This window comes from Pundamilia nyererei, unplaced genomic scaffold (assembly GCF_000239375.1).
Source record: "Pundamilia nyererei isolate P.nyererei 1_Seehausen unplaced genomic scaffold, PunNye1.0 scaffold00202, whole genome shotgun sequence".
NCBI classification, from domain to species: Eukaryota; Metazoa; Chordata; class Actinopteri; order Cichliformes; family Cichlidae; genus Pundamilia; species Pundamilia nyererei.
In genome coordinates this window covers 597779-623045 of record NW_005187603.1, presented here as the reverse complement: position 1 = coordinate 623045, position 25267 = coordinate 597779, and the positions used below count along the sequence as shown (strand labels likewise).

The 25267-nt window shown below is 44.1% G+C and overlaps 1 protein-coding gene across 3 annotated transcripts in view; it reads right to left on the bottom strand.

Moving 5' to 3' along the window:
• Window positions 1-19064: 19064 nt before the first annotated feature.
• Window positions 19065-25267, bottom strand: part of mvp (major vault protein) — a 19096-nt gene continuing 12893 nt past the window's right edge. For all 3 annotated transcript variants that reach the window (XM_005747693.1, XM_005747692.1, XM_005747694.1), the window contains exons 9-18: window positions 24051-24266; window positions 23555-23790; window positions 23288-23485; window positions 22964-23108; window positions 22231-22442; window positions 22005-22121; window positions 21579-21705; window positions 20804-20992; window positions 19807-19958; window positions 19065-19379 (exon numbers count right to left, since the gene is read on the bottom strand). In XM_005747693.1, coding sequence (XP_005747750.1) covers window positions 19833-19958; window positions 20804-20992; window positions 21579-21705; window positions 22005-22121; window positions 22231-22442; window positions 22964-23108; window positions 23288-23485; window positions 23555-23790; window positions 24051-24266 — 1566 coding nt within the window. In that variant the 3' untranslated portion in view covers window positions 19065-19379; window positions 19807-19832. The remainder of the gene's footprint in view (window positions 19380-19806; window positions 19959-20803; window positions 20993-21578; window positions 21706-22004; window positions 22122-22230; window positions 22443-22963; window positions 23109-23287; window positions 23486-23554; window positions 23791-24050; window positions 24267-25267) is intronic.

Sequence of the window (25267 nt, the reverse complement as noted above, 5' to 3'; positions counted from 1 at the left end):
AGGGGACGATAACCTTTCAAAACTATTTACATTTCTTCTCAAAAAGTCCTTTGGCTTTTCTGAAAAACACGGAGTTAGGGTTAGTGATTTGCGATACCACTGATTTCCTTTCCGATCCGATACCAAGTAATATTCAGGGTGGTATCGACGATACTGAGCCAATACTTTGTACAAAAACTTATTTTATTTATTGTATCTCAAATTATAGCGTCATAATGATTACAGGACATCAGATTACTTGTTCTTATCACTTAATAATGCAGAGTTCATCATATAGAAATAAAAAAACTGAAGTTGTGGCTATTTGAACACCTTGCCTGCCTGCAGCACTAAAGGACTCCGTGAGAGACGTCTGTCTCGCCCTAGCTGCGCCTGTCCCTGTCCTCCTCTTCAGTTCGCCTCAACATACACTCCTCATATCCTGTGCTCTGATTTACTCTGAGGTGTTTGACAAGGTTAGTGATGTTGCCACAACCATACATGCCAACCCTCCCGATTTTTCCGGGAGAATCCCGAATTTCAGTGCCCCTCCCAAAAATCTCCCGGAGCCACCATTCTCCCAAATTTCTCCCGATTTTCCACCCGGACAACAAAATTGAAAAACCATATCGCAGAATTCATTCGTCAGTAAAGCCGGGGTTTCACCTCTTAACATTCACATGTCATTTATAGAATTTGAGCCTGTTTGGAAGAACCAACCAGAAAACCTCACGCCTCGCAAAAATCTAAATTCTAAAGATATGAATATATAAAACGTCACATGACAGCTAACATCTTCATGTTACCACTAATGTAACAGTTTAGCACCTTGGCTAGAACAAATTCCACCTGCAGTGCTGAGCTTAAATGGGTTGCAAGAAAAAAATTGCTTGTTGCTAATGTTGCAGTTTTATCCAATAACCAGACAAAGCGAATCTCCAGTTTAAGCCATAATCGGTAACCCTAACTAGTGATGTGCGGATCGATCCTGAAATATCGATTCCTCCGATACCGATCATTTATGTTCTAGAATAAATTCTCACATCAAAATATCGATATTTTAGTCATTTAGGGTAAATTTGTAGGTTATCATTAACAGGAACACAGTGGAAAGAAACTATAACATTCGGATTGTCTACATTCAAAGGAACTACTTCCTCTTCCGCCTTTCATAGTCATGTGCGAAATACAGCTGTATAAATGTCTCGCAGCCCCTTGGCGTGCGCGCTCACGACAATGGCTGAGCGTAGTCATGTGCGGACGTATTTTACCTCCACAAACAGCTGAGACGTGGTTTCGATACATGTGGCAAAAAAAGTGAGGTGTTGTGGCCATACTTGCCAACCTTGAGACCTCAGGATTAGGGAGACAATTCAGAAGGGCTGTTGGGGGGGGTGATAAATACATTTTACAGTGTTTATTTATCGGATAAAATACGTTAAATGTCACCGTTATTATTGGCCGGCCCGGAAACAGCGGAGGTGTCCAAATTCAGAGGCTGCTTCCACCTGAGGACCGGCCTTTGCGGTCTAAAGAAAGCCGGGTAGTACGTCATGCGCTTCCTCGGTGGAGTGAAATGCTGCCGTCTGCTCCTTGCTATCTAAAATATAACCGGGCACTGACGTAAACTCTCAACCGTCTCACACTTTCTTTAATTAGTTTTATTCAGCTGTGTGAAAACCCGGAGGAACCCTCCCGTCAATTAATGAAGTTACATTTAATCTAATCTAATAACTTTAATCTCAGCCAAACCGATTTACTCACAAACAAATAAAACACTGAAAAAGCCAAACAAGAACATTTTTAAGTTATCAAAGTGACTTATATATCATGTGTAACCCGAGTAGCGAAAGACCGCGGGGGTTTGAAGACGATGTGTCGGTCGGCTCAGATATTTGAAGTTCACACAGCTACATTCTCACCTGAAAATATGTTCAAAGGTTTTTTGTGACCCAGAAAGAGAAATAAGAGTAATATTAAAACTAAGTCTCTGCCGCCATTGTTGGAAACTGGAATTGGCTGGTTCTCACCATTTAAATCTATTTACTGAACTATTCGGTTTTCTGCATCAAATAAGAAGGTACACACATTATTTGTGCCAGTCCAACAACTAGTTTCTGTCCACTATGCCCGCCTGCTTTCTCTCGCGAGCGTCACCTCCCCCTCTCCCTAAACAAACTATGCCACATGTTGCCATATCATCTTTTGTTTGGTTGACATGGCACAATTTAACACCAATAGGGAAGGGAAGGGGTGTTTTTTCTTTTTCCTCTCGCTGTAAACACCACTGTTTTGTTCAGAAAAAAACATTGCATGCATTTCTGATCATAACTCTGGTTTTACATGGCCTATCCACACAATTTAAAAACTGGTATATAGTTTGAAGTCCACCCTTTCGACCCAAGTTAAACTGGAGACTCTGGGTTGTTGCATCTCGTAGCTATGTCGTCTTAAATTGGTCATGTGATTTTGACACGTCGGCGCGTCCGTCAACCCCAGAGGGTTAAAAGGACCTGTTGTCTTAGAACTGATAGCAAAGTTGCTAATAAAGAACTGAACGGATGAGCGTTTTACATGTTCAGGATAAGGTGTTCACTAACCAGGGCCTAAAGGAGACTACACAGGTTCACGTACATGTAACGCAGGAGCTTAAAGGTGGTGAAGTCATGTGTATTTTACTTATTTTAATTGAAGTTATTCATCAGGAGTCATCAATGTAATTCGTTTGTAAGTCAGTCTGAGATATCTATAAGATCTATAAGGTGTCTCCTTCTTTCTTACAAGCCTTTCGTTTTCCAAGTTAAACTATGCTAATGCTAATGCTAATGCCCAAATCTGATTAGTGTGCAGCTGTGAAACAGCTTTGGCATTATCAATCCATCCAACATTTACAGATGTTTGTGATGGAGTTTACAGTTTACAGTTTACCTGATGATTCATCAAATCCACTGTACACGAAGCCAGGAGGGACTGTCTGCAGCCAGACACTGTTTAGGAAACCTGAAATCATGATTTTTATTGCTGTTGAAATGCGATTCTGGGCCACACACTCATTTTTAGTTGTCAGGTGTAGCTGTGGTTATGACATGACCCCATTTAGAGCACACTGGCTGTTTAACTGCTTGAGTTTTACACAGAAAACCTCTCAAAACGTTCATTTTGTCCTCGCCTAGTCGCCGTTCTCTCAGCTTGCCGAGCCTCAGCGTGACGCTGTGCCAAATACCAGAGAGTGCACGTCAATCAGCACAGGACTGCTTTCTCTTTTAGCCTCTCTGTGTGGAAATGTGTGCGTGCTAACAGAAATTTTGGGGGTTCTTTGAGGATATAAGCTGTTGTTGTGGAACTAAATCAGCCCTTCATCTCCTATAACCTGTGCATGCTTGGAGTATTTATTACTGAATGCTTTTATACAGACTGTAGCCTCAGTTAGCAGGCGAGCTAACTGAGTAGCACTATGTAAATAAACAGTATGGGATGTTAATTGGAAGGTAACCTATCAGCCGGTCTAGGTTTGTCACTGAGATGTAACTGCAGTCACCTCAGTGCCAAAAACGCACTGCAGGTCTTTAAGGAGATCAGGTGACACGTTTGGACTGAGAGCCAATCAGAGTGTACAGGTAAGGTCAGGTGAGGTCAGGTTCAGAGGTGGGGGAGGAAAGGAGGGTCTTGTAGTGCTGCATTCATGTCATATTTCACAAATGTTATTAGTCGCATCATCGACTGTGTCACTGCAGAGGTGGTCGTTTAAGGCTTAGATGTACGTTTGTCGACAGCGTCACAACATTTGTTAAATATAGAACTTTATTCAGCGCAGGTTTCATTGTCTGTATTTTCACACAAAAAATCAGAAACATGTCGTAAACCAACACAAATACTTCCAGTATGACATGAATGCAGCACGAGGTCCCGTCCATCCCATTCGCACCTTCACTCCGCCCACTCTGTATGTAGCATGCCTGTTTACTAATCACATTATGCAAAAAAATCAATTGTAAACTAAAAAGGAAAAAAAAGGCCTGGCTCGTTATCAGTACGAATGCTAGCTTTGCTGATTCCCGCTGTGGTGGTGTACTCTTACACGGTTTCATACGGACTTTGCTTGCGCTACCTCTCAAAGCTGCCTACCCTGTTTTATTAACCAACCGCACATCACACGGTGTCACCGATTTCTAAGTGACTGTTAAATCTTTGTGCTTCTGTTCCTGTGAGAGTTTCACTGCAGCCGTTGTAATTACGATATCTACATGCAGGGTTTTGATTGTGAACATATTTCCACAAATCTATAAGTTTCTTCATTTGTCCAGCAGCACAACTCGTGTAAATAGAAAAATCTCTACAACATACATTTAAACAGGAAACTGTGTTATAAGAATCAAGCTGTCTTACACTGAGAAATGAAAAGCTCTGAGGAAGATTTTGGTAACCAGCATTTATCATCTTTAAAGAAACAATTAGTAAAATAGTCTTGTTTTCTAATTTAGAAAATATTTTTTTAAGAAGATGCCATACTAGCTGTTTTAGGTTCATCTTTTTGAAATCTTTCTTATGCCTCCTCCGGCTAAAACCCACTGTCTTCTGATTGGCCAGATTCTGGAAGCCTGCTGAGGGTCAGCAGCAAGCTACACTCGCCTTACTTTGAGGTGTTTTTTGGCTGTGCCCAGCACGATGTCATAATATAATAAATGTAAAAGTTTTCGGGTAATATTTGATGACATGAATGATCCCAAAGTTCAAACTCTGAAAACAATCCAGTAAAAGATGATCTCAGAACATCTGAAACGTGCCTTAAATTCTGCGCTTTTAGTTGTAATCCCATGATATCGTAACATAAATAAATTTAAATAAAAGTCAACACAATGTTGAAAACATCCATAAGCATATGTTTGACTTGTTATTGGAAAACTTGGCCATGATTAATATGAACTTCTAATTCCTTAACATTATAAATTTACAGAAAATGAGTCCGCAGTGAGTAGATAGCTAGGTTCTTCAGTCGGGAAGCTAACATTTTATTTGACAATGCAAAGTGTGGGAGGCTGGCATGCTAGCTAACAAATCTAGATACTAAAGAATGCTTGAAAATATATAAATTTGCTTTTCATTTAGAAAATTTGCGATTTGTTTGAAATTTACTTAAATAAATGTTTCTAAAATACTTTTGGATTTGCTTAGCTTTGCATGCTTTAAATGAAACCACAATGATGTTTAATATGATCAAGTGACTCTGTGACACTATATACTGACAGAAAATAACTCTTACTATGAACAGACAGAGAATTGTTCTTCAGTGGGGTTTTTAGGCACAATGTTTAATTAAATACAAGGAAGCTAACATTCGCATTGCTAGCTAAATAGTTAATCCTGACACGAAACTATAATGTGTGAAAATATTTAAATCGAACTGCTTCGTGGTGACGGTGTCTGGTTCTTCATAGAGAAATTATCTGAATTGTTTTAAATAAAATGATGCAGAATATGATTAGCTTAGCACAAAATCCAAAAATCAGTAGCAGCAGTTAGCTAGAAATCTGCTTTCCAACAAGAAAAAGTAAAAAAATTAAATTTGCATGTTTACCACTTAAATTTTATTAGTGCTCATGTTTTTAAACAATCTTATTCAAAGCAAATAGAATCACATTTAATACGGTTATGCTAATTTTGAACCAGTACCAGTGTGGCTGTACTGTATGTTCTGTTATGTTTAGCTAATTATTTCTATGCCATAATTTACTCATCGGTGGTCATGAAATTAGGTTACATTTTTTCCAAAATACCTGAAAGACTTTTGTCATTTTGTCATTTAAATACTGAAAAGTTTCTCAAGAGCTTCTCATTTTGAACACACGCCTGTACATGCTGTATAGAAGCTGCAGTTAGTGACGGTCCGTTCATTTGATGCCTACTTTAACTCTTTATGTTACACCAGTTTTAATTTTCATTTCTTTTGTAAATGCTCTTTGAACACCTGACAACCTGATCTTTGTATTTTTATATTTCTAGTCTCATCCTCTGAATCTCTTTTGTATTTACATGGTAATCTACTGTTTGTATCGCTCAGTATGACCTGCTTCCTGCTTTTTCTTTTTAAGACAAAGGAGAAACTGCAAGGCGGGGGATGGTGTAAGCATGAGTATACCAACTTCATTATGTCCTCTTATTATTGATTGCTGTGTCCTGACACCGGACTCTCGTTGTGCCTGTGCATGCCTTAAATTGATTGCTTTATGGAGCATAATGAATGAGTATGGTTGTACACAAAACATTTATCAAAGACACCGTTGATCTTGACTTCTGATGTTGAATATTTGATTATGTTTGAAGGCAATAAAGCCCATGTTAAATTACGACCTCCTTGACGTCTGCAGGCTCATGAATCTGCCGAGAGCAGCGGCACAGAAACGCTTTTGCTGGCGGCTTGAACCAAAATAAAAATCCCGCTCGCTGGCTCTCTCGCTACACGCCGGTCGTCTCTGGGGACTGAATGTTGTTATCGCTCGCTGGGTCGTAAAGTTTGATACGGGAAGCTCATTGAAAGTGTGACTCGCTCTCTGAGTAACCACGGCTTGCCAGTGCACGCCATCGTTTCTGTTGACGTCATTGCGAGACCTTCGTAGGCTGGAGGAACACGCACATTTACATCTGCCGCACATGTTTTTTGTCTGTGCAGAATTCAAGTATCAAACTTTACAAACTTTCATGTGATTCCAACATGATATTGAGTCCTGAATCACCCGAGTCAGTGCCCAGAAACTTTATGCCAATATAATGTGATGGCGGATATTATCTGTGTGTCTCCATGTTTACATTTAAGGATGTTTTTTAAATAATAATTTCGTCTTAAATCAAAATGCAGTCCATGTTAACATCACAATCAAACAACCAACATGAAAAGAGACGCATGCTTTGTGTCTGAGGAGATATGCAGGTAGGCTGAGCTGCCTGTGCAAGCAGAGGGAGACTTTACCCAGCTCCTCTAGTCCAAGCGATGAGAACCTTGAATCCATTATCTATGAGACGGGAACAATCAAAGAAGTAAGTAAGGCTCTTGTGAATGAAGCGCCTTGAGGCAACTTATGTTGTGATTTGGCGCTATATAAATAAAATTGAATTGAATTGAATTGAAATTGTGAGATGGAGCAGGGCCGTGCAGAGAGGTTTAAAGGGGTGGGTGCTCAAAGTTAAAAAGGGGCACATTGAACCAGGCTGAATAACAACAACACACATTCATCAAGAATCTAATATGGGAAGGGCAGGGCTGTGTTGATCTGAGACTGTAGACATTAAAAAGTCCACAGGAGAGATGGTAGCTGATTAAACAAGTGTCATGAGATAATAACAAAATGCAAAGATTGGTGACAGCGCTTGGAACCATAAGGACACAAAACACTGTGAGAAAAAATTTAGGCTCTGCCTGTGAATCACTCTTTGCTTCTCTTCTTCCTTCCATCCCATCATTTCATATATCACTCTCCACTTGCTGTCTATCTGAGAACAAGGCACAACTTGCTATTGCAATAAACTATAATCTAATTATCCACACCTAACAACTCTTGCACTTAATCTATAATAAAATGATGACAGAAAAATGTTATAGCCCTGCCTTTAGTAGCTCACACAGCTCCTGCTGTTTCCTCCTCATGTCCTTACCAGCCATGTCTGGACAATGTTATATCCTGAGTAATAATAAAAAAAAATCCAGCTAAATAAAACACACACATGCACGCACACACAGTGACATTTTAGACCTTCTTCAGAATACTGTATATACTATGGGCATCATGGTGCTGATCCAGAATCATTACATTATTATTTATTACTAGAGCTACAATAATAAAGCAATGAGGAGGGGGAAGTAATAAATATGAAATAATGTATTTATGATGATTCCATTTGTTTCACTATCCACTCTGTGCAGGGCAAAGCTTATTACATGTTTAAACTGTAGAGATACAATCAGGAGGAAGAACTGTTAGAAACACCGGTGTCACCTGATGCTAAGAAAATGACCTAGGAATTTAGTTGTTTTCTATTAATGAGCAAATCCCACGAGCACATGAAAAACAATAACAATAAAGATGTGCTAAATCTCTGGAGTCAGATTGTCGTTTTGCCCACACCGGCGGATGTGCGAAGACTCACTTGACTCTCTCGGGGAGCCTCGCTCCGATAAGATGGTCTCACCCCGAGGGGAGAGTTTGTAAGTATAACTTAGGCTTTTCTTTTTTGGACTAAATAAAACAAATGGAAGACTTCCAGTGGGACACAGCCTCCAGATCCTCCCATCCTCACTGCCCCGTGTTGTTATGAAAGCACCAGTTTTTTCATAGTTTATCCTCTCTTGCTTTAGTTGCTCCCGGACCTTGATCTCATGTTTTATCCGGTCATTCTTTCAGGTTTGGGGGTGTTTTTCCATCTGTTGCATGGCTCAGTTTGGGCTTCAGGTTGTTTCATGGGAGTCGGGAGTTCCACGTGTTTATTCTTCTGCTTGTTTTAGACCTTTTTCTTCAGTGTTAGTGATGTGTCGGTCGCGAACGAAAAGACTCGGCTTTTTTTAGTGAGCCGAACCGAAAGAGCCGGTTCTCTAAAAAGAGCTGGAAATCCCATCACTATTCAGTGTAAGCAGCCACACTGTTACAGCATCTTAATACAAACATGAATGTATTTTTGGAAACTCTGAAAAAAGTTAAAGTACTTCTTTGGCACAGAAACACTCCACATTGGTGTTTTACTGTACATGAATGCCTGCGACCGCCGCGACATTGTCGGAGAGGAGTAAGCTTCCAGAACCTGCGGACGCTTCAACGGGCTCCTATTTCCACTACTAAGCCTTCGACTTCACTACGGATCAGCCTTGCTAATGTCCGCTCGTTAGCTAATAAAACCTTTATTTTAAAGGACTTTTTTACTTACCGCGATTTGGATCTCATGCTCCTAACGGAAACTTGGCTGAGGTGAGCTCAGTTGTTTTACTGAACTTCTACCTTCTGACTGTTATTTAAATCTGCCGAGTATGGGCAAACGCGGGGGCGGAGTTCCGGCTGTCCTCAGGAAGAGACTAACATATAAACAACTTTCAACAGACTTCTACTCAAGCTTCGAAATCCTACTTTTTGAATTGGAGTAATATACAGACCTCCAAAATATAACAAAGATTTTATTCGAGATTTTTCAACTTTTTTAGCAGGAATCATCCCGAGTTATGATCAAATTTTACTAGTAGGTGATTTTAATATCCATGTTTAATACTCTAAGTTGTTTTATTATGTATGTTGTATTCTTGTACAGCACTTTGGTCAACGCTCCTGTTGTAATTAAATGTGCTATATAAATAATTAAACTATTAAACTATTAAACTATGTATGCTGCCCCCACAACCAGCTGGCTAAAGAAATTTGATTGAGTCTTTTAGCCTCATCCAGCATGTATTGGATCCAACACATGTACAGGGCCACACGTTGGACCTCGTGTTGTCTTTTGGATTACCAGTTGTTAATTTGGAAATAAGTGATGCAATCTTTTCTGACCACTGTCCATTAGTGTTTAATATACTTTTATCTCATTGCCATCTTAAACCTACATCCTCAACACGACGTTATCGTGTTTTTAAACCAACGGCCACAGAACAGTTTTCCACTGCCTTTGAAAGACTGTCGAATTCTTCCCTTGGTGATGGTATTGAGCAGATGGATTCGAATTTTAATAATAAATGCAAGACTACTCTTGATGTGATCGCCCCATTTACATCTACATCTACCCCATCTCTGTATAATGTCTCATTAACATATACCTCCTCAACTGCTTTTGACCAGATTGAGGCTGTATGTCTTAACCAGGTGGAAGATCTTTGCAATAGCATCCTGCCCTTCCGATGGAGTCCCAACCATTTTCTAAAAAAGATTATTAAGGTAGTCGGTCCTGACATTTTAACTATTTTTAATAGTAGTCTCAGCTCTGGAGTGGTACCAACTGGATACAAGCACGCTGTAGTGCAGCCAGTGCTTAAAAAGCCGAACCTTGATTCTTCTGTTCTTGCTAATTTTAGACCTGTCTCCAAGCTACTGTTTCTGTCAAAAATTTTAGAAAGGATTGTATTTGAGCAGCTACAAACCTTTCTAAATAGTCATAATACCTTCGAGAAGTTCCAGTTGGGCTTCAAAACCCACCACAGCACAGAAAATGCCCTCCTAAAAATACTTAATCCGGTATGACCCAGCTGTGCTCCTGCTCCTAGACTTAACTGCAGCCTTTGATCCTGTTGACCGCAGCATTCTGATCTCCCGTTTGGAGCAATGTGGTATCAAAGGTATCCTCTTGGAACGGTTTAGGTCGTACCTCTCCGAGAGGACTTTTTCCGTGAGCCTTGATGATTTTATTTCTTCCCCAGCTCCTTTTACTTGTGGTGTCCCGCAGGGATCCGTATTAGGCCCAATTCTTTTTTCAATCTATATGTTGCCCCTAGGCCTAATCTTTAGGAAACATAACATCTGCTTTCACTCATATGCCGATGACACCAGACTTATCTTCGGTTTAATAGAAACACCTCCACACCCATGGAATCGCTAGTCAAATGTCTTGACGAAGTTAAAACCTGGATGGCCTCAAATTTTCTTACCTTCAACGAGGATAAAACTGAGGTAATTATTTTTGGACCGAGCTGTAATTTCAATGCCCCAGATTTGGACTTATGCAACCTAACGTGCTGTTAAAACACTTGTAAAAAACGTGGGGTTTTCTTGGATAGCAAACTTACATTCGAGAAACAACAATGTAGCTGCCATCACCAGTGTGTGAATGGGTGGATGACTGGATATGTAAAGCGCTTTGGGGTCCTTAGGGACTAGTAAAAGCGCTATATAAATACAGGCCATTTACCATTTAGAAACTTGGAACGAGCCATTCATGCGTTCGTTTTATCTCAACTGGATCACTGCAGTTCACTATATGTGGGTGTCAGTCAGTCCAGCTCAGCCCGGCTCCAACTGGTACAGAATGCTGCAGCTCGCCTTTTGACTCGTGTGAAGAAACACCAACATATTACTCCGGTGCTTGCTTCCCTTCATTGGCTTCCAGTGCGTTTTAGAATTAAATTCAAAATCTTACTTTTGACTCATAAAGTGCTAATTGGCCGGGCACCGGACTATTTGTCTGACCCATTGCAGCTTTATACGCCCTCTAGAGCCCTTCGATCAAGCGATCACCTGCTCCTTACCTCACATAAGTCTAGGATGGTTCATAGAGGAGATCGGGCATTTGCGGTTGTGGCACCGAAAATGTGGAACGATCTACCTCTCCACATTAGAAAGGCCCCGACTGTCACTCTTTTTAAATCACATCTTAAAACATATTTTTTTACTCTGGCTTTCGGAACTGTGTGAGAGTTACCAATTATTTTATCCTAATTTTCTTTTAATTTTCTTACCTCATGTTGTTGTCAATGTCATTGTTTAACTGTTATTTTGTACAGCACTTTGGTCAGCTCCCTGTTGTTATTAAATGTGCTTTATAAATAAATAAGTGAAAGGAAATGAAATGAATCAATATGACTGCTGCTGATGTTTAAGCATGAGCTTGGTCCAAGTATTTTATATCGCAGCTTATCCGTGTATGCTTGCATGTTCCCTGTTTCCTTCTAGACTGGTGGACCAGTCTAGATGAGACTTTGCATAAACATTGTCTGTGAGTACCAACATCTATATGATGTATGCAAATATTTTATGCAAATCCCACAGGTGCACATACAGTCCCAATCAAAAAAAAACTGTCAAAAAATTCACATTTTGCACAGTTGGATTGTAACAAGGTTCCAAGTCAATCTTAAATATGCAACAAGAAGAAATGGGAGTGAGACAAAACAGTTTTCTGAGCATGCAGTTTATTGAAAGCATCGCTTAAACTGAAACAGGCTGTTTTACAGCTGATAAAAGTTTGGGACCACGTGCCTTTAAAGGCCAAATCTGTGCAAAAATGTGGATTCGTTGTCATTTTCCGTCATGATGTTCTGATGGCAAAGGCAAAAAAAAGTTCCCTTTTTGAATGCGGTCGGGCTGTTGAACTGCGTGAGTCACTTGTGTGTTATTCACAGCCCATCAGCAGCTTAATAGAAGGCCATAAATCAGGAGAAGGTGTGTGGGTGTTTAAGTTCACAGTAATCGATAGTGGAAACACAGAGGCTCAGTTTGCAAAAGCAAAACAGTCGTTTGTGTTCAACGTCATCTTAAAAAGTCGGCGTGTTGCATGTTCATACAGATGCTTTTATGTTTTCGTGTCTTTTTATTTGACGTTAAGGTGGCGAGGGAGGAAGGACGGAGACATAATGAGGTGGCAGACTTCATTTTCTTGCAACTTGTTTCTAGGACGAGAGGGTTGTCATGGTAACCGTCAGCAAGGGAGTGAGATGTTGGGATGTGGTGGGAGAGGAGAGAGAGGTCTGGTTCTTCACTGTTAATAAAAGCTCTCTCTCTCTCTATCCCAGCGAGCTGCATTTGAATTTTAGATTCTTATAAATTATTAAAGGACTCTGCTGGGGCTGCGAGAGGAGAGATGAGGACATGGACAGCAGGAGGAGGAGGAAGGTGGGGAGGTGCGGGAAGGATGGGAAACAGAGAAGAAAAGCAGGGGAAATAAAATTTTAAAGAGCGTTCGTGTTACATGTGTGGGGGCTGAGATAGAGGCATCTCCAGGTGTCTGCAGAAGGAACAAGAGATGGAAAAGTAACAAGACAGGAGGAGAAACAACAGATGAGCAAAGGAGGAGGTGCGAGGGAGGGGGAGGGGAGCTGTCATAATGCAGCAGGGGAGGGAGAGGAAGGGGATTTGAGGTGAAAACAATAACAAATGAGGAGAAAGCGAGAAGCTAAATGACCCCAAACACTGGCAGGAGGAGGCGCTCACAGAGGAGACGGTGAAGCAAAATGTTTAAGGAGATATGCTCCTATAACTCATCTTCGATGGAGACGTAAACAGAAGCAGCACAGAAGCATTAAAGTGAACCGTTTCTCATCCACCCAGTCTGAGGCTGTACGAGCACCTTTCAAAATAAAGGTCACAGAGTGCCACAGCTACACAAACAGATGGTTGTTAAAGGAAAACACAAAGAGAAGTGTATTTGTGTTTCAGTGTGTGTGCTGCCTGCTGTCACAGCAATGAGTGTGAAGACTCCCTCGGTCAGAGCGATGTATCAGTGAGGCCGGAGCGACAGCAAACTCCTGTTCTGCTCACTCCCAGCTTTGCATGACTGACAATAATCCTTTATCTGATACTGGGCCTTACTGCGGCCCCCAGGGTCAACCTGTGTCTGTTTTAGTCCCTCCCCCTTTAAGACACGCTTGTTTATGATTGACTGCCCCTTCCAAAGGCAAGGTTTGAACAGCAGGTGGGTGGAGAACCAATCCACCGCAACAGTTTAGTTGCAGGTTGTCAATGAAATGATTGCTGTAGATGCAGAGATTGCTGGCGTTGCCGTAGTGTCGGTGATTAGTTGCTCTGAGTGTTTGCAGTGATTGGCTGCAGAAATTGTTGTCATTGGTTGGTTTAGCTGCAGGTGTTTTGCTGTATGGTCTCTCAGTGGTTGCAGGATCGGCCACATCGCTGTAGTGACAGCCTGTTGCAGTACGACTTTATGTGCAGATGCTGCTTTAATTTCATTGGTTGGTGTCGTTGCAGTGGTCGGGCGATGCCACCTTCACATTAAATGGCTTTCTAGGTGATTTCAGGCAGAAGTTGCAGTTTGGTTAAACTCGTGAGGTCGTTCCTTGTTGATCATGTGACGTGGTGACGAATCGAAGTCGGAGCTGCTTCAGCCTTTGTCTCCACCCTGCTGCCTTTTTCCTTTCAGTCCGTTTTTCAGAACCAACGGTGAAACTCACGAGAGGACAGCTGTGACCAAAAGCTGCTTCTGAGTGTCGCGTTCCTACAGTACCAGGACACAATGGAAAACAAGTCTAGTTGCTGTTGTGCAGATCGTGACCCTGAAGGTTCGCCTTCATTGTTATTGTTGTTATTTCTTTGTTTGTGGTTGGATGTGTGCAGTTGTGTACTGTGTATATACTTGTGGAGTTCATGGTGTGACGGAGGCTTCAGTCGGCAGCGCTGGGTGCTTCTGATCTTCTTCTTCTTGGGCTGTTATTGCCGCGGAGCGTTTTCTGTGCAGCTGTGCAGTAAATCTGTGCTTTGGGTGCTTATGAGGTGCATTTGGTTTCTCTGCGTTCGCCTGCCTTCATGTCACCTTGGCGAGCATTCTGGAGCTTAGCGTGACGCCGCTGCCGTCTGGCTCCCTGCTGAGGATCTGAGGAGGGTGAATCTGTGCCCGCGTGGCGCTCGCTGGCTCACAGGGTGGTGATTTTAAAATGCACTCAGGAGATTCAGGTCTTTGGATTGTCCTCGATGTGGCCTCCCGATTGGTTATCAGGAATAATAATAATAATAATAAACTTTATTTATAAAGCACACTTAAAACCAAGGGTATGCTTAACAAGTAACATAGAGAATAAAAGGAAGATAATAGAAATAGGACCAAAGCAAGTACTACGTATGCAAGCAGACAGCTGTCACTGATACACAGGAAAGCAGCAGATACAGAACAAACAAGGAATTAAATGAGCACAAAGTGCATAATATATGCAGGAAGATGCTCTCAGATGTGTTTCTCTGCGTGATGCTGGTTACAGGCTGAAGTCGAACCTGCAGTGAATGTTGCTGTGTTCGCTTCAGCTTGGATCTGGTAGATGTGAAGAACACACAGGTCCCGACTGGTCGCCTGGAAGATGCCGACCTCTCTGCAGAGAGACGCTGAGGTGAACGCTGAGTGTTTCTGGCATCATTCTGAAAATATAACGCGATTGTTGGATGTCATGAACCATTGTGTTTCTGGATCTTATTGTTTTTTCAAGTAAGAGAAAAAAGAAGAGTCAGAACATAAACATTTCACGAGTCTATTAAAAATGTGAAAAAGAGCAAATCTGACACAAAGTCCTACGTGGAGGAAAGATTAGATTAGTGCAGGACTGAGTGAGTCACCAGTTAATTTTCTGTCAGTTTCTTAATGAATCAAGATTCATTTCTACTGAAAAGTCGCTGCACAAACACACGTCTCTGTTCTCAGTCTGACTGTGACGCTCGCCGTTTACTACTCAGGGTTTCTGTGGCATCGATCAGCTGATTTATCGATGAATCCTGGATATCCACGCAAACGCGGAGCCAGCAGAGGGCGATGGGTCGATAACAGAAGATGAAGAGGAACCTGAAGGAGAGGAGACAGTTGGAGAGAGTTAGAGTCAACCTTGAGGGATTTCATTATCCTCTCCTGATTCAATTACAGGGTCGATGAATTGAGTTAAAGAGGAGCCACCTCGTCTCTGCAGAGCTGCTCGCCCTGACGTGCCTGCGATCGAGTCCGTCCTAATAACAGACTAAAAACATGCTCTTTCACACGCGTGCCTCTCTGTCGCTCAGGCTGATCGGTGTGATCGGGGTCGCTGTGCAGAGAAAGCATGAGCGTTTGCAAACACCGGGACTGAAACCTGCAGTTCCTCTATTGTCCACTGGGGGCTCCAGCGGGGGGTCCTGTGTTCACATGTCCGAAATTTCAAACATGCAGAAAACCATGGTGGCTCTGCACAGGATCGATCATTTTCATTTAGATCCAGTGGATCTGTGGGGAGTACAAAGACACGTTGTAATATTCGGAGTAAAGCTGTAATTGTTTCATTGCTCCTTAAGTGTGATAGCTTCAGCCTATGTGCAGCTTTAAAATCTACAACCTCACCTGGGACACGCCACAGCATGATCACCAACAGAGAACTCTGTGAGCTCCCTCTAGTGGACACACGGGAGCACAAGCCCCAGTGTTCAGTACGCTGCCCAGAGCTGGAGCTGGAGCGTCTGCTGATGGCGCCTGAAACATCGGTTTCCTCTCTGATCACTCTCAACGTTTAAACGTCACTGTGACGTGAAGCTGGTGATCCCAAACCCAACCCAGATGCAAAACTCAAAATGACGTGAAATAAACGATGAAGATGGTCCCAGTGATCCCAATCTCACCTGTTCATTCTGTGCCGGGCTACACTGGGCCAAGTTGCCCCCTCAAACAAACATCCTGCCCGCTCAAGTCAAACTTTTACAAGTTGAGAACGAAAATAATAGTTTACCACCAAACTGAACATGGACACGATTCACTACAGTAGCTGCAAAACCGCTAGAAAAGGCACACATGAGATGACATATTTCACATCTCTTTCGCTCTTTCGCTCCGTGCTGTGTTTGACCGCGGTAAAGTGAGCCGTCATTTGTGAGCCGCAGTCAAGCCAGCCGCCTCCTATCCGCCGCATAAATTTCCTTGCGCTTTTACACCAGTCTTTACGGTAGCGCCTTTTCGCTTTATATCCTGATTGAAAGCCTATACTCGCGCACACGTGCGCGCGCGCGAACAGTCACACGCGCGCGCGAACAGTCACACGCACGCGCGCACACACAAATTACAATGGAACAGCCCAATACAGTCAATACAATTATGTCTATTTCAGAAATTCATTAAAAATCATCCTGAGTAGTTGAGGTCCAACTTTCAACAGATTCCTTCTCCGGGACACCTCCTGTACCTGTGTGCCAGGTTTCAGCCAGATTCACTGTAAAATTCCTCAGAAATTAAAGGACATTTATATACAATTCAATACAGTCAATACAATAGAATTATGTCAATTTTCAAAAATTGCATTTATAATTTTATAATGCATTTATAATTTATAAAAATTGCATATAAATGTCCTTTAATTTTTGAGGAATTGTACAGTGAATCTGGCTGAAACTTGGCACACGGGTACAGGAGGTGTCCCGGAGAAGGAATCTGTTGAAAGTTGGACCTCAACTACTCAGGATGATTTTTAATGAATTTCTGACATTTCCTTAATTGTATTGACTGTATTGGGCTGTTCCATTGTAATTTGTGTGCGCGTGTGAGTGTTCGGGTCTAAGCTTTCAATCGGCATATAAAGCGAAAAGGCGCTACCGTAAAGACTGGTGTAAAAGCGCAAGGAAATTTATGAGGCGGATAAGAGGCGGCTGGCTTGACCGCGGCTCACAAATGACGGCTCACTTTACCGCGGTTGTGTTTGTGCGCATGCTCACCCGCCCTCAGCCAATCACTGTTAGTATGCAGATGACCCGGGGGTAGGTTTCTCAGTAGGCAGGGCGTCAGGGTCATAGCGGCTGTAACTGACAGTGAACGATTTTAATGTTCTTCACTGTATCTGTTAGAAACATTTTTTTTAATTTCCTTTAATTGCGGGACTTTGGTTAAATCCAACCTTTGAGGTGCAGCTACGGCAGGCAGTGAGGCGCGTTTAATGCGACTCTGTTAATTTGAGAGTCCATAAATTGAATGTCTGATTTTATTCTCATTTCATTTTTGCAAAATAAGGTCATGTAATTAAGATAGATTTTATGTTGTTGGTTGTAAAGATATTTTATTTTATTCTGTATTTCTATTTTTCACTTTTATATTTCAAGACTTGGTGAATTTGCCTTTTTCTTTATAACTTGGGCTACTTTGTTTTACTTTTATTTAAATTAGCGGTTTTCAAAGCTGTTTCTGTGCTGTGATGAGCTCTGAAACCTGACTGAAATCAGTTTCCCCCTGAGGGATTACCACCATAATGTAGTCGGGGGGGTTTGCGTGTCTCAGTGACCCTAAAAGCTAGACCAGCAGAAGCTTGGCCACCCAAGTTGGTCAGGTCTTAGGGTCAGGCACGTGCAGAGGGGGGGCTAGAGGGGCTTGAGCACCCGCCCCTTTCCTGATGGGTGCCCAAAGTGCCCTTTTGTTGAGGCAACTTTTTTTTATGTGTGTGTGCGTGCGGAGTCCTGTCTGTGCCCCTTAACAATAATATATAACTATTACAGTTTTTTACAGACGCTAGGACACATGTCTCAATACTCAGGTCACGTTTGCAAAACTCCTCACACAGTGAGCACAACAGAAGTCTATGTGGGCTAAACTGAGGACCAGTTATCATTGTTTTGGCACAAAATGCATTCAATGACTACATCTCTCAAATTTCATGAATCATCTTCTCACTCAGACACAACAACTGCCAACAATCTTTGTACGTACAGGACATTTTGCATGTGCTTACATACTGTTTCCAAAACTGTTAAACTTATGGCCAAAACAATAACACAATGCAAAACTTGAAAAGAGCAAAATGCAACAGCAATATTTTATTGAAACATATTTTAAATCTAAACATGCAGTTTAACCAGCCACAGCTGATCCTCATTGTAGATGAACATCTGCACAGGTGTTACTCCTTCAATTTTTCAACTCCTTCAATTCTGGCAGCCAGAAGATTCTTTCCTAGGTGTGTTGCCCTGGATGACATAAGATGTGATGTGGATGAGAACCTGTGGCCAAATGGAGAAGACCAAGTAGATCCTTCAGGTGGATTTTCTCAGGTGGATTAAACGGGCCACGCCTCGCTCTTTGGCTTTGCGTGGGTCGCGGCTCAAAATCATCCCTGCTTGTTTTACGCCAGGCCTTCGTGTGCTCTTTGACCTTTGAGACTTTCTTCTGATTGACTGATGAACAGGTGGGCGGGACTTGTGTGGCTGAGTTAGCCACTGTTTGCAGTGTGCTCAAACAACATCTGGCGAGTAACCTACATGATCATCTCGGACCTTCTCTATGCTGAACTTTGCCCGCTCTCGCCACCTTCTTCCTGTCACATGATGCCGTCTGTCTCCACCCATCAGTGACCCACAACCTGACCTTTTAATGAGCACAGTTGCCCCCTCGTCCTGGGCTTCACTGACCCCGTTTCATACATCCTTCAATCAGAACGGGGCGTATCAGATTTAGATGGAAAACAAACCTTTGTTTGACTTTATTGTAACAGCTGAGAGAACACGTGACCCTTTGGAGCTGAAGGTGAGGACGCTTTGCTTTTGGACTGGAGGAACATTTGAACCCAGAGAGCGGACACCCCATGACCTCACACAGGGCCGGGAGTAGAAACACGGTCATGAACTGAGCGTTTGGAGCTTTTGTTTGCTCATTATTGGCGAATCAGAGCAGCTCATGAAAATAAAACACGGGCACAGCGGAGGACGTCAGTTTTAATATTGCTTCAGTGAAAAAACCACAGAAGGAAGAACATGAGCACTTTGTAAGGCAGAGACATCCACACACCAGAGTCAACATCTGTAAACAGCATTTTTAGCTTTGGGAGAAAAAGTGCTCAGTAGGAACAAATCTTTGGCTGTCAGCGTGGGACGGTGAACGACATCTTCGCTGCGGGTTCTCCGACACGTGCGCACCTCACTTCCTCTGGCCAGCACACATCGCTTTAATATTGAACTTTAACATATTGTATGATAGGTGGAAAAAACCCGTCACGACCTCCAATGTTGAACCTGAAAAATAAAGAAAACAACAGAAAGAAATTCCTAAATGTCAGGAGTCGTCTTCATCAGTGACCTTTGTCCCACTGAACCATCAGGTGTTGTGCTTTCATATTTGTTCCTCTGGCTCTTATTTTGAAAAGTCAGTTGTTCTAAACTAGTCGATGACGAGTCTAAAAAACGAGATGTGATGAGGGTCTGTGTCCTTCAGGTGCATCAGCTTCATGTTTCTGAGCCTCGTCAGTCTAACGTTTCCTGCTTCACACTCGTGTTAAGTTAAACAAATTTGGGCTTAAATGATTAAAAAGAAACATTTCTTTGCACAGAGCCGATGAACGAGGCTAAAAGATGGGTTTTGTTTGACGGCTGCAGAAACTGAATGAAATCACTGAGAAGTCGGCAGTAACAGAAACAAGAGAGAAGATCTGCTGAGGTTTACTTTCACATCTGTTCCCCTCCTCTTCCTCACTGGGCCTGTCCCTGACCCGGCAGCGCCCCCAGCAGGCCGTTGGCTGTGGTGAAGAGGTTGATGGGAGACGAGCCGTCCGTGATGAGGGTGGACTTGAGCCCCAGAGACTGGAGCATCTTCACCTGGAGGAAACAAACCAGTGCAGACAGTTTTAAGCTCAGCAGCAGCAAAAACAAGAGAAATTAAAACAAGGCTTAAAACCTTATTTTTAAAATAACCCCCCCATTATAAGACAGCATAAACACCTGCGCAGCAGTAGGAGGTTTAAATGAGACGATAAACGTTACTCTGGTTCATCTGCAAACAATCTCGAATTTGTTTTAATTCATTATCACGTTTATTATTCGAGCAAACGCTGCAAAAAGCGGCCAGCGTCCGAGTCAGGCGAGCGATGTGATGGAAAAGTAAACAAGCGCAAATTAAAAGCAAAGACTGCGTTAATAAATCTTCAATAGACAGACTGTAATGAGTCTGTGCTGCAGTTCAACGTCGCGCCTTATTCATCATCACGCCGTTCGTACACAGACCACTGAGGTTGAAGCTCGATGGCGAGCGCGTCGCCTTCAGTTACACGTTTTCAAACACAGATCTTTGAAACAAAGTCTCGTGCGTCTGGTCTGAAACACGCGTGCTTCTAGTTTTACTCTCGCTCGGTGGTCGGTTAACAAGTATGGTGTGGTTTTTCAAAATAAAAGCAATGGCTCAGTGAAATGAAACCTGTTGTCAGACGTCTACAAAAAGAGCAGAAAAAACCTTTTTGCTTTAATAAACACAATAATGTTTATTATAATAAACACATAATCAGCTTGTGTGTGGCGTAGACTCTCAGCAGAGTCTTTCTTATTCTTAAAATAATTCGGAGCATTTCATGTTCGTGGGTGTGGTGTGAGCGGCGTGGGTGTGGTGTCAGCGGCGTGGGTGTGGTGTCAGCGGCGTGGGTGTGGTGTCAGCGGCGTGGGTGTTGTACCTGCATCTCGGGGCCGGCTCTGGCGATCTCCTTCAGCGTCTCGCTGCCCAAACTCTCCATCATCTGCTTGAAGCGCTGACTCTCGATCTCAGCCAGCCGCTGCTGCTTCTCCACCTCCAGATGGTCGATCTCCTTCTTATAGCTCAGCTCCTGCTCACGAGCCTTCGCCAGGCGCTGCAGCTCCGCCTCCTGCACACACACACACATTACAGAGACATATAGGGTCGACCTTACAATAAAAAGCACCTCGAGGCTGAATTAAACTGAATAAAGCTGGTGTGGAGATGGAGCAGATAAGACAGATGAGGGAAAACTTTGACGTAGCGCTACGACAGAAATACTACAACGAAGAGACGACAGCCAAAACACGTGACAGAGAAAATATCGCCATGGAGACGAGAGAGAATTTTTTAACACAGCTGTTTAGATCTGCGCGATAATTTGCCAGCTTCTTCTTTTTGACTTGGACAGCTTCGACTCCGCGGCGTCACTTTTTCTTTTGAATCCATTTAAACTGGGACTCGTGAGCCGACGCCTTCTTTCAGACGGCGAGGTTAAATCCATCCAGCACAAAGTCTTTGTGTTGTTGTTCATGTAAACTGGATTAATCGGTGTGACATCATTCGACCCTTGAACTCTATTTCAAGCTCACTTTTAATCTTTTTGGTGAATCACTGAGCTGTGAGTCAGCGTTTGATGCCGACTCGTTACTTTAAAGCAGGCGGCAGATTTTACTGACATGTTTTATACTGAAAGGGAGGAAGTGTGAACGTACCGCCTCGATCCTCTGAGCCTCGGCCTTCAGTTTGGCCTCACTGACCGCCGCCTCTCCCTGAATCCGAGCCGCCTCCGCCCGAGACTGAGCTTCAGCCTTCGCCGCTCCGGTGCTCTCCACCGCCGCGCTGAAACACACACACACACGCACACTTTTAGTTTTGTCTGCAGTTTGTTGTAAATTAGTTCTGACGGTTGGAGTCTGTCAGAGTCTTTGTGTGTTACACTCGAGCTCTGCCTCATGGAAGCAGCTCCAAGCTGATCTTTAAAAATCGGACAAAAATGTGACGACAGACATAAAACATGTCGAAGTCTCATAATTGATAACGTTAGGCGTCGTGGTTTGTTTGCATCCTGTGACCTTGAGAAGATATTTAAGAGCCATCTAACGCTCTGATTTTCTCCTGCTGGTGGCGTCTGGCTTCACCTGAGCGCCTCCAGCTCCAGCAGCTCCTTCCTGGCTCGCTCCGCCTCGGCCTGGTCGGTGATGCGCTGCCTCTCCAGCTTCCCCCGGGCCTCCTGCTCCAGACGCTCGGCCTCGTGTCTGCACACAAGCAAACCTCATGAAGCTGCGACGTCTCATTGATGCTGTGTGTGTGTGTGTGTGTGTGTGTGTGTGTGTGTGTGTGTGTGTGTGTGTGTCTGCGTCGGACCGTGCAGCCGCTTCCTGGGAGTTGGTGGTGATCTCGATGGCCAGCTGGACGCTCTTCTGCAGGGCATCTCGTGTGCGCTGGTCGACGGGCTCCACGGACTGGATGTCCACGCTGCTGATCACCAGGTTGTTCTGGCTGAAGCGAAGACTCGAGCGAACCTGCATCTTCTCATCGAAGCCGAACACGGCCGAGCAGATGATCCGGTTTGAGTTCTGCAGAAGAAACACGTTGGCTCAACGATCACATCAGAATCTGGGATTTTTAAACGATTCGTTGTACTCGGACATGAACTGAGCAGTTATGATCCACAGAGACGGTGCTGAAGGGAAGATCTGATATTTCTATTTGAATCTTGTGACCTGTGCGACTCCCACCACAACAGATGGAGGCACATTTTCGACTCTAATATTTTACTTTAGTCATTTGTTCTTATCAAGCCTGAGTACACTCAGCTGACATTAATTATGAGGAGAAAACGACTCCAACCTGCGCCGGTCTGGGGGTAAAACAGCTCGTTTCACAGGCTGCTCTCAGGTTCAGTGTGAGACAAAGAAGGATTATTTCGAACTGAATCATGCAAAGCTGCTCGAGCAAAGTCCCAGAACACAAACACAGAGATGGATGTCGGTCGGCCTGACCTGCAGACCGGCTTGTTCTTCATCAGTTGGTGATTTCATTTCATTCTGAATGTAAAAGCATCAGGATATCACAGGCTGGATGTTCCGATACAAACCTTGTGGAAATCATCAAACTGCACCGAGGCGACAGCTCCACGGATCCGCGATGCGATGGCTTTACAGGCGTCGCCCACAAAGTCGGGGACCGAAAACACGGCCGCGGCGTTGGCTGCGTCCGCCCGAGACTTCACCTCGAAGTGCCTGCAAGGGAGAGGGGGAGGAGCCAAGGTAAGAAACACTTAGAACTGAGAGGCGTCTGTGTTTGTCGGCGCTTTAACCCGGAAATGCACTTTTTTTTTTTAAAAACCCGGAGCAGTCAGAGATCATGCTGCTGTGCTGTGAACCGGCCTCTCCACGGACTCACACAAGCGTGCGCTTACCAGTTGTAGGAGAGCTGCAGCTGCAGCCGGGCGTGGTCGGCCGTCTCGATGGTGATGATGTCGGTGAAGAAGTCGGGCCCCAGCAGGAGGCAGATGGCCTTGATGACGTTGGCCCTCTTTGGCTTGTCCCCAGACAGCGACAGCACGGTGAACTGCTCGTCGGGTCCCAGCATCACCATCTCCGGTCCAAACACCACCCTGCAGACAAAACCACCATCAGCACCAGCAGTTCAGCTTCATCCAACTCCAACGCACAGCAGCGCCCACCTGGCTTTCTTCTCCCTGTAGTCGTAGACCTGCACGGCGGCGTTGTGGGGCACCCTGAAGGACACCACCCTGGTCTTCTCCCTCGGGGCGGCCGGTGCCTGCTGGCCGCGGTCTGAGCGGTCGGCAAGCGGGTCGAGACGAGCGCCCAGCAGGGCCTCGACGTTCGGAGGAAGGTCCTTCTCCCACAGCTCCTCGTCGTGAGTCAGCATGTAGGTGTGACCAATCACCGCGCGCACCTGCAGACCAGCAATACGTTGCTATGGCATTGACCACGATCATCAATCATTTACAGACACGTGACACATAAAAGGAAAACCCTAAACGCTCTGCACTGAGGGTCCTGTGATGATGATGAGCTGAGGCAATCTTTACCAGCAGGAGTCGCCCCCTGCTGGTCACGAGGAAGGTTTAAGGACTCTTAGCGTTATATTTAGCGTTCTGCTAAATATAAGACAATGTAAAGAGGCGGGGCTGGGAACGCTGAGGCCACTCCTACCTTTCCCGTTTTGATGTCCCTGACGTAGATGCCCTCGTTCTCATCCAGCGGGATGGCTTGGCGCCGCAGCAACACCTCCACGCTGGCAGGGGGGACGTACTCGATGGGGCCCCGCAGCATCCAGCGATCTCCAGGGCGACGGGGGGTGCCGCTTCTGCGAGAGCGCTTGGCCCTCTCCTGCTGCTCTTCCTCCTCCTCCTCCTCGTCTTCCTCCTGCTGGCAGACAGAATGGGAGACAGAGAGGAGGAGGACGGAGAGAAGGGTTAACGTGGTGATGCACTGGAGCGGTGGGGGAGAGGGAGGGAGAGGAGGAGACGGGATTGGAGGAAAATACTGAGTAAAAACAGTGAAGGGAAGATAAAAGGAAAAGGTGGAAGGCGTGATGGTGGGTGGAGTCAGGAGAGGGTTTGGGGGTGGGGGTGTTGAGTCAAAGGAAGGAAGAGAAGAAGAAGAAGAGGAGAGTGGGTTAGTCCGGGTTAGGAAAGGAAAGTGAAGGACAGGATCACCAGAGATCCGGATTTAAACCAGTTCCAGCTGGAGGCTCCCATTTCCACCCAGTTGGGATCAGAGATGTTCTAATGCACGGACTCACGTGTTAAACTACCTCTGATGCACTATGATGAGATAAATAGAGACATGGCTCGATGTATGTGAGGGTTCAGGCCTAAAGGCTGATTGTCTCATCTCTGCTTTGAAAGAACAAACATCTGTTTTACATTTAACTTCCATGTTAAAGGTCAAAGGTCGGGACAGCACAGTTAGAAACAGGCTGTTGGACGGCTGACTGGAAGCACAGCAGGAGAAAGCTTTGGTTACCGTGCGCTGGGACGTGGTAGGAGGTTTGTGGCACTTTGGCTGATGCAAACCTTTTGTCCTGTGTTGTGGCTGCGAGCTCAGGCCTCGTTTCTTGGTTTCATTTCTCTTCTTTCCAGGATCAGTTGGCTTTTAGCTCTTTGGCCCCCAGAAGACCGCGTCCCATTTCGCTTCTACTTGAAGGAGATTATAGTTTTGGCTCTCTGTTCATTCACACTGTGAGCGCTGCAGAGTGGCGAGCGCTGCTCCTAGAAGGACGCTGACTAAAAAGCCTCAACGACTGCCAAAGATATGCACTGTGATGGCATGCCACACATGGTAAGCTCCACACCTCATCACCCGTTGATTCACTTTAGTTTAATTTACAGTCACTACTTTAAAATATTCTATTTATTGTTCAATAT